This window comes from Planococcus citri, chromosome 2, assembly GCF_950023065.1.
Source record: "Planococcus citri chromosome 2, ihPlaCitr1.1, whole genome shotgun sequence".
Taxonomy (NCBI): domain Eukaryota; kingdom Metazoa; phylum Arthropoda; class Insecta; order Hemiptera; family Pseudococcidae; genus Planococcus; species Planococcus citri.
The window spans coordinates 11,303,557-11,312,758 of NC_088678.1; the positions used below are offsets into that span (position 1 = coordinate 11,303,557).

The 9,202-nt window shown below is 35.6% G+C and overlaps 2 protein-coding genes across 2 annotated transcripts; both read left to right on the forward strand.

Moving 5' to 3' along the window:
* Positions 1–950: 950 nt before the first annotated feature.
* LOC135838254 (uncharacterized) lies at positions 951–2,827 on the forward strand. Its single transcript, XM_065353872.1, has 5 exons — positions 951–1,258; positions 1,577–1,646; positions 1,784–1,875; positions 1,990–2,254; positions 2,368–2,827. The coding sequence occupies exons 1-5, from the start codon at positions 1,184–1,186 to the stop codon at positions 2,544–2,546; spliced, it is 681 nt and encodes a 226-aa protein (XP_065209944.1). The 5' UTR covers positions 951–1,183; the 3' UTR covers positions 2,547–2,827.
* A 3,959-nt stretch (positions 2,828–6,786) lies between these two features.
* LOC135834616 (uncharacterized) lies at positions 6,787–9,193 on the forward strand. The gene is made up of 5 exons (XM_065348550.1): positions 6,787–7,166; positions 7,560–7,623; positions 7,785–7,867; positions 7,979–8,192; positions 8,281–9,193. The coding sequence occupies exons 1-5, from the start codon at positions 7,101–7,103 to the stop codon at positions 8,466–8,468; spliced, it is 615 nt and encodes a 204-aa protein (XP_065204622.1). The 5' UTR covers positions 6,787–7,100; the 3' UTR covers positions 8,469–9,193.
* The last annotated feature ends 9 nt before the right edge of the window (positions 9,194–9,202 follow it).

Consider the following 9,202-nt stretch of genomic DNA (forward strand, 5'->3'; position numbering starts at 1 on the left):
TAGGCGTATCGCCGGCGGATTCAGCAGTGTTTTTTTCAAATTTTTTCAGCGCGATTGTCGCGTTCGATTCGCCGGCGGATAGAACGCGAGTATCGCGTTGAAAATATCACTGCTGAATCCGCCGGCGATACGCCTACGATTTTCGCAACGAGTTTTTTCATTTTTTTCACTGCGATTTCCGCCGTCTATTCGCCCGCGATACGCCTACGATTTTTGCAACGAGATTTTTCATTTTTTTCACTGCGATTTCTGCCTTCTATTCGCCGGCGAATCGAACGCGATTTTCGCGACCGCGATTTCCGCCGGCGATTCGCGTTCGGTGTGTTTACCGGGTAGGTAATATGGATCAGGTGAATCAAATTTGTTTTCATAATTTTTGACTCGAGAGAAAGGGAAGGCGATGATAATGAAATGTGGCTCAAAACGAACTTAAATCTTGGGTTCTCAAAATAACTGTCATTTTTTTTCTTAAAAAAAAAAAAAAAAAAAAAAAAAAATAGCAATGTTAACTTTTAAGAACCCAATACGGACCAACTGATAGCAAACAATATACTTACTTGGACATTTCAAAAGTTTTCAATTTTTTTTTTTTTAGATGTTCAACATGTTTTAGAAATTTTAAAGATAATCGTGAAGTTTCTTTCATTTTCAAAATTGGATCTAAATTTTTTTCAGAATATTACTGGGTAACACAGCAGAGAAATGAAGAGAAGAATAACTCATAATATTGTCATATTCGCTCACACCTCGCTCCATCATACATAATGACTCGCCTATTGATGTCACAAAATACCCATTATCAATCTCATGTACTAATTCGATTTTTATTATACGGTTTCACTTCCAAGTAAAAATTGCGACTGTTTGATAAAACTCACAATTTTTTGATCCAAATGCAGATAAATGGTCAACTTTCGTCATTTTGAAAATTGATAATAAACGGATGTGCTTTTATGACGTACGTATTTTTCAGTATTATCTGAATTTACCTACGTTACGAGTCTTCCATGAAACGGAAATTTTCCCATTCTATTTGTCGAGTACTTTGACTCAATTTTTGATTTTTTGGATCGTTCATTTTGACATTGGTGTGATGGGTATCGTAAAGTATAATGCAAATAGTAGCTAGATAGGTACCTACCAAGTACGATAATATATTGAATTTCGATTTTAATTGATCGCTATGTGTGTGACAAGAACAGGATGTTGCGGAAATTCGCTTCATACAGCCTCACTCGTGGTGCTTTACATCAATTTGGTGAGTTTTGAGATTTTTGACTTGTTTCTTCGCTAGATATTCCACTATGCTTCAGTTTTGGGCAGATGTGCCTCGGAGGCTTAATTTTTATTCAAATTTCAACAATTGAGTTCAAAAAATTAGAAATGGTATCAAGACATTAAGAAAAAAATATCTCTAGGTCTTCATATTCATTTGCTTAATCATACCCAAACCTGAAGTAGACAATCATGTCAGAGTCAGATGACTGGTGATGATGGGACAACCTATTACTTACTAGCATTTTTAAGAATCACTACCAATTTTTTTTCTATTTTTAATTTTTACTTTTGCAAACAGGTTATGAACCTTTACGAAATAGTATTTTTCTCTCACGAATATCGCAACCTGATCAATAGCAAATTGCTAGGTGAGTATGACACGTGAATGAATTTAAAACTTACCTAATTTATTTTCGTTGAAGTTCAGATCTGTATGAAAATCATGAACATCATAAGTATCCAGTACCTATTCAATAATACCTATGTGATTTTTTTTTCAATTCAGAAAATGAGCTGGTGAAAGAAGAGAATTCAAACATTATTTTCACAATACTAGAAACTCTAGTATTCCTATACGCTATCAGAACTGTCAGCAAGGTGAGTATCTCTAGACCTGAAGCTGAAATTTTTTTACCACCGAGTCAATACCTAAGTACTACGAGTACCTACCTGCATACCTAGAAATGATTAATTTTTCAATTTACTTCACAGATGAAATCATCCATGTTGACATTTTCCATGGTGATATTACTGATTGATATGATCTCGATAGCTCATTCAACGTTCAATACGGTTTACAAGTATCATAAGAAGTGTATCTCGAATACTACTTTATGTGGACCAGATGGTATACTCGGATGGACAGTGAAAAGTGAACATGCATATACTGAAGCTGGTAAACTAGCGACATCGGATGTGCGATTTTCATACATCGGTGTGCTGATTACACTGAGCGTCACTTGTTTGTTTTTCTTGTGTAAGCCATACTTTTGTTTATTTGTTTGTTTTTGGTTTTTTAAATCGATAGGTAGTGAATGATCAACTCAAAACTCATTCTGATTGATTTTTTTTTACTGTTTTGTGGTATAGGTTTCAAATTCTATAGCATCATGATCTTGCAAAGTTATAAATCGTTTTTGAAATTTGACCGAATTCAACTCGAAATGCCTGAATCTTCTGCTGAGCAAAATGAACTACCTTGTTATTCTTATGTTAGAAGACCGGATGCTCCACCACGTTATGTTAGCAACGGAAACGTGCAGTCTTAAAATATGTACTTACCTACAATGTAACTTACTACATAGGTACCATAAAGCATTACCTTACTTCGTCTGTTTTCCTAGCAAATTACATTTCATTACTTCAGCAAATTGAGTTATGAATTTTTCAATTTTATTAATTATTATTATTTTTAATGTAGCTCTTTAATTAGGTAGGTAAGGTTATTCAGAGTGAATTTGATTCCAAGAATGATAAGAATGATTGCGATTTTGTACTGTAAATTAACTACAGTTGTAAGTGTAATGTAATGAGTAGGTTCTCAATTCAATGAAAAATAAATATTTTGATTGGAATTAAGTGATTAATGATTCATTCGTTACTTGATCAAGATACCTACTTGCTTGAGCGCTAAACAATTCAAAATTTGTAAACTTTAACTTTAGAATACACTTTTTAATGTAAGGTCGTTAAGGGAGAGATGCCGCACTTTCAATATCTCAGCTGGTAATTCACCGAAAAAATTAAAAAATATCAAAAAATATTCCTTACTACCTACTTATTATCCTATCAAGTTTTGGCAGTGTCGCCATTAATAGTTTTCGAAAATTCGCAATTTTTGTAAAAAAAAACTTGAAAAAAAAAATTTAATTTTTTTCATGTTTTTTGAAAAATTAATTTTTCGGCTCAGAAGCAACATATCGAAATGAAACCTAGATGTATGGAAAGGGTAAGGTTTGTAGATTAATTTTAGGGCATTGTTGAAAATTGTGAGTAAATTTTTCTTTGAAAAAAAATTTTTTTTTCAACAACACTGGAAAGAGGAGAGATGCCGCAGTTGACATTGAGGAGAGATGCCGCACCAATTATATTCGTATTTCATATGCTAAAATTACTCAATTTGGGTACATAGTGTTGTGTCGGGATCCTAGAAACAGCTGATATTTGTACTTGCGAATTTTGTATCAAGAAAACAGCAGCTCAAAAAAAGTAGAATTTTGTAATTTGAAAATAGCGGCTCAAAGAGAATAAATACTTCCTTATCTGGTTTAGAATGTTTCAATTTTTAATTTTTTACTTTATTCTTAGGCGCAGCATCTCTCAGTCATGTGTTTTAGTGCTTTATTTCAGGTGCGGCATCTCACCTCAGATGGGAGAGATGCCGCAGGTGCGGCATCTCTCCCCCATAGTGTTCTTATGTGTTTTACCTGCGGCATCTCTCCTCAGTTTTTTTTTTGAGGAGAGATGCCGCATTTTTTTGAAAATGGAAATACTCAAAAAATATGGCCCCAAAAAAAATTTCCTCATAATCTACCAAAGTACTCATGGATACCTTTTGATTGATCTAATCACCATTTACTGAAGTTGATTAGAAAAAAAATTAATTGAGATCAAAAAACAGTGCGGCATCTCTCCCATAACCACCTTATGGTACCTATTAGATACCTACATTCATGATATGCAGACGGGTCAATGACCTTTAGAAACCAGACAGACGGGTCAATGACTTTCGTCAGAGGTCAGACTAGCAGACAACCTTGAGAGGCCATAACGAGGGGTCAATGACCTTTGGGGCTCAAAAGACAGGTCAGTGATCTTTGGATGCTGGACAACCAGACACATGACCTTGAAAATTATAATCAGACAGAGACCAGACAAGACAGACTGCTCAATGATCTCAAGTGGCCAGACAGAAACACAAACAACCTTGAGAGGCCGGAAATATGGGTCAATGACCTTATATGAAAGATTGGTCAATGATCTAAAGAAGCCAGACAGACAATCGAAAGACCGTGAAAAGCCAGACAGACGGGTCAATGACCTTGAGAGACCAGACAGGCGTGAGGCGACCTTGAGAAGCCGGTCAGGGAGGTCAATGAGCTTATATGAGATACTAGTCAATGATCTAAAGAAGCCAGACAGACGGGTCAATGTCCTTAAGAAGCTAAATAGCCGGATCAATGACCTTAAAATAGACAGACAGATGGGTCACTGGTCTTCAGAAGCTAGACTAACACACATACGACTTCAAGAAGTCAGGAATATGGGTCAATGACCTTAAGAGACCGGACTGCCGCGGCCGTGAGAAGCCGGTCAGAAGGGCTAATGACCTCACATGAAATACTGGTCAATGATCTAAAGAAGCCAGACAGATAGGTCGATGGCCTTCAGAAGCTGGACTGGCACACATACAAATTCAAGAAGTCAGGCATATGGGTCAATGGCCTTAAGAGACCTGAAAAGCGTGGGACGACCTTGAGAAGCCGGTCCAAAGGGTCAATGACCTCACATGAAATACTTGTCAATGATCTAAAGAAGACGGACAGACGGATCAGTGACCCTAAGAACTCAAGTATCCGGGTCAATGACCTTAAGAGACCAGACAGGCGTGTGGCAACCTTGAGAAGCCAGTCAGAATGGTCAATGACCTGACATGAAATATTTGTCGATGACCTAAAAAAAAGTCAGACAGATGGGTCAGTGATCCTAAGAAGTCAAACATCCGGGTCAGCGACCTTCAGAGGCTAGACTGCCACACATACGACTTCAAGAAGTCAGGCATATGAGTCAATGATCTTAAGAGACCAGACAAGCGTGGGACGACCTTGAGAAGCCGGTCCACAGGGTCAATGACCTCACATGAAATACTTGTCAATGATCTAAAGAAGACAGACAGACAGACAGACAGACGGATCAGTGACCCTAAGAACTCAAATATCCGGGCCAATGACCTTAAGAGACCAGACAAGCGTGGGACGACCTTGAGAAGCCGGTCCAAAGGGTCAATGACCTCACATGAAATAATTGTCGATGATTTAAAGAAGTCAGACATATGGGTCAGTGACTCTCAGAAGTCAAACATCCGGGTCAGCGACCTTAAGAAGCTAGACAGGCCCACAGATGACCTCGAAGAGCCAGGCATGTGGGTCAATGACCTTATAAGGCTGGATTGGAAGACAGACAGATGACCTTGGAAAGCCAGACAGCTACACGCAGACAACCTTGAGAAGCTAGACTGGTATACCAGCAACCTCGAGTAGCCAGAACAGACACACAGACGACTTAAAGAGGTCACATTCCATGACGGGTCAATGACCTTTAGAGGCGCGATAGGAAACTAGACAGACGGCCTCATGGTCTCTATATAACGATAAATGGTCTGTATTCTTGTCAGGTTTCTCCAGATCACCGACCTACCTGTCTAAGTGTCTAGCTTCTCAAGGTTGTCTGTGAGCTTGTCCAGCTCTTCAAGGTCATTGACCCAACTGTTTGGCTTCTCAAGGTGGCCGTCAATCTGTCTGTCTGCTAGGTCTCTCAAGGTTGCTTGCGTGCCTGTCTGGCTTTCCCAAGTTCGCCAGCCTTCTTGTCTAGCCTCTTAAGATCATTAAAAAAAATACCAACAACTTTCTTGCAATCAAGTCTCACTATGTATACCTTTATAATTCGCATCAACCCATCAAGGCTGATAAAAAATTATTTTTTTTCCTTTTGATTTCATGAGATTACAAAAACACTATATTTTTGAGGGGGGTGGGGGGTTAGAAAAGAGACAGAACAATTTGACCCGAGAAAAGCGAGGGCAAACTCTAAAAAATTCGTATTTCAAGAGGGAAAAAAACCAATGTTTTTTAAAAGTTCACATTTTTACGTAGGAGCCGCTAAGGTCAAATTTCGGGGGGGGGGGGACCTATAAAAGAAAATTACCAGCACCATATAGATAGGTACATGTTTTTTTTAAACGTAAAATATGATTTTAGTTGAGTACCCGAGTGCCTCGTTCGTTTGCGTTAGAAACAGTGTTTCAAAATACATATTCATTTTTGGTACAAATAAAAATTAAAAAAAAGAAAAAAAATGAAAATTTTGAAAACCTGAGCTCATTCAAAGGAAATTTTTGAGCGTACAATGATGAGTTACTTCTAAAAAGTTTATCATTTACTTACATTTTGCTTCAAAATTGTGAAATTCTCCAAGGCATATTTTTGACAGTTTTTTTTTTCGTCCTAAAATTGTGAAATTTTCCGAGGCATATTTTTGGCAGTTTTTTTTCGTCCCAAGGTTTCATAAGTGTAACTGTCTGATTCTTTTTATATATTTTACACGTCATAGGTACCAATAATTCGGGAAAAATAAAAACCAAAATAGCAAGAAATCATTTCAATTAAAGTATATTTGTGCTGTTTACGTCACATAAGTTTCAGATAAGCGCGATAATGATTAATTACAGGGTACTTAAATTGTAAGTACTAAGTATATGATAGCTAGGTCAAGTCGTCATTTGCGAGTAGAACGTGCTTTTTCCGTTATCGTTAATCATTTACTCCGAAATCAATTCGTATGAAACAAATAGGAAACCCATAGCATAGTTTATCTGTAGATAAAGCATATCTGCCTCAATTCACCACTTTTTCTCTTGTGTATGTAAGCCTATAACTAACGTAAGTTACGAGTACGAATGATGAAGTCATGGCAGCTAATGCTTATACTATGCAGATGTTCTAACGTTGTGAGCAGTGTTCGTCATTTTTTTGAAAATTTGTTTCGTTATAATAATTTTGCGATCGATTAGAATACTATTTTTAAAGAATCAGTTTAAAAATAAGATGGGGAAGTTATTTTGTGGGGTACCGCTACGAATAAACATTTTAATAATGCTTTACCTGAATTTGGTGAGTAGATAAGTACTCGTAAATGCCTGATTTATATAATTTTGCCTGAATTATTGTGCTTTCGCAGACGTGGCAGTGGATCAAAAGCTTGAATGTTCACGTATAAAATTTTTCTCTTTTTAAATATATAAAAAAAAAAGCTCCGTAGATCCGTAGTTATTAATTGGGTACAAAATTATTTTTTTGGGGGGGGGGGGAGGAGGGACAATAAATATCTAAACACGACGAATATTTATATTTTTTTCTTATCTCCAATTCATGGGTATTTTTTTTCAATCCCGACACTTAAAGGGTCACCGCTTTTGAAATTTTAATCAATTACCCTGATTTTTTCCAAATGAACATCAATTCTGGCAACATTGAATACTTAAAATTTTGTTTTTTTTTGCGCAGATATGGAATATCTACATGGTTTGCGGATATTTGTATTCCTTCAATGATGAAAACGGATTAACAGGTACCTATTCATTACTTTAATAGTCATCTTAGCTCCAATAGTAATTCATTATTCTGTTTTATTATTCGTGAATACTCGAACACTTTTGCCCTAGTCTACATTTTTTCGCTGCAGTCATTCTTTATCAATTTATCATAAATATTATTTTATCAACTTTTCAGATGAACTTGGTTTTAATAAACTTATGACATCTTTATCGATAATATCTCTGGTATACTTGACTGCAATTATAACTATCCATAAGGTAAGTAGCCTACTCAGAACCAAGGTTACTTAAACTGTCTTATTATTATGAAGTGACCTTCGAAAAACCAAAATACTAATTTACACCTGATAATATTTTTCATAATTTCAGAAAGAAATCTACATGTTGTCGCCTACAATTATCGTGCTCGTTTTGGATATATTTTGTCTGATGTACTTCTACGTAAGATTAATAGATCTACATCTGATCGAAACATGGCAAAGCATAGCTGACCAAACGATAGAAAATGTTCCACAATTTTTTCGAAACTTAATCGAGCAAGGGATGTTGACCATTTTCCTCATTATATTATCGTTTCCCCTAAGTACGTAGACTTATAAGCATTACTTCACAAAATGAATTACTTAACCTAGGTGTAATTTTTAATTATCAATTTTTTTTTTAAATTTCAGGTTTCAAAATTTTATCCGTAATGATGCTACGTTTTTATAGGAATAAATTGAGGGAATCGTCCACAATGTTTCCACCATTTGCAGAAGTTACTTTGCATTTTTCTGCACCGCCTTCTTATGAAGAATGCGTTGATAAAGAGTATATCTCAGATAGTTCACTTCCTCCTTATAGTAGACTTCCAATTTAGATCTCTCTACAAATGATTTAATCGAACATCAATGGGTAGGTTCTAAATTTTAATCATTCTGATTAATAAACATCGCAATTAAATGAGAGCAAGGGGTTTTGGGATAGGTGTCGAATATGCATACTTGCAAATCGAAAATTGATAAAAAATGTATGCTGAAGTTGAGGGCTGTAAAAAAAGAGGCCAAGCAATGGGCTAAGTATGCAATTTGTACATTGATTCTTTAAAGTTGCAATATTTTTTGAATATTCATTATTCAAGGTAGATAATTTGAATCTGAGTTGCGTCATTTTGCAGGATTTTGCTAGAAGCATGAAAAATGTTGTTTTTAATTTGCTCTATTTTCAAAATTGAAGAAAGGTGTGTGATTGGAATTTTCAAAATAATCTAGCGTCTTCAATTTAAGGCATAGGAAACCTCAAAAAATTGAAACGCCTTCAATTTTTACTAAACACTCAGGACATAAATTCAAAGTGATAGAGCATTTTGAAAACGTTAATAATCTTAATGCCATTTTTGTAAATTGAAAGATTCCAACTTTGAATGTGCTTAAAAATGATCAAGAAAGTGCTTGATCTTGATCAGTTTGAAAATTCTAATCAATCACGGTTCCTTCAATTTTAAAAATAAGCTAAAATTAAAAAGAACATTTTATTAATTTTTATTCGTGATATTAAGTGTTATAGAAGTAATTTTTATAAATAAATTTGAAAATAATTTTCTGACGAGTATTC

What these genes read in the sequence shown, in the direction of transcription:
- LOC135834616 (XM_065348550.1), top strand. Translation starts at nt 7,101, where the DNA reads ATGGGGAAGTTATTTTGTGGGGTACCGCTACGAATAAACATTTTAATA. An exon ending in TGATGAAAACGGATTAACAG is followed by an intron (nt 7,624 to 7,784) that starts GTACCTATTCAT and finishes TCAACTTTTCAG; the next exon opens with ATGAACTTGGTTTTAATAAA. An exon ending in TATATTATCGTTTCCCCTAA is followed by an intron (nt 8,193 to 8,280) that starts GTACGTAGACTT and finishes TTTAAATTTCAG; the next exon opens with GTTTCAAAATTTTATCCGTA.
- LOC135838254 (XM_065353872.1), top strand. Translation starts at nt 1,184, where the DNA reads ATGTGTGTGACAAGAACAGGATGTTGCGGAAATTCGCTTCATACAGCC. An exon ending in TGGTGCTTTACATCAATTTG is followed by an intron (nt 1,259 to 1,576) that starts GTGAGTTTTGAG and finishes TTTTGCAAACAG; the next exon opens with GTTATGAACCTTTACGAAAT. An exon ending in GATCAATAGCAAATTGCTAG is followed by an intron (nt 1,647 to 1,783) that starts GTGAGTATGACA and finishes TTTTCAATTCAG; the next exon opens with AAAATGAGCTGGTGAAAGAA.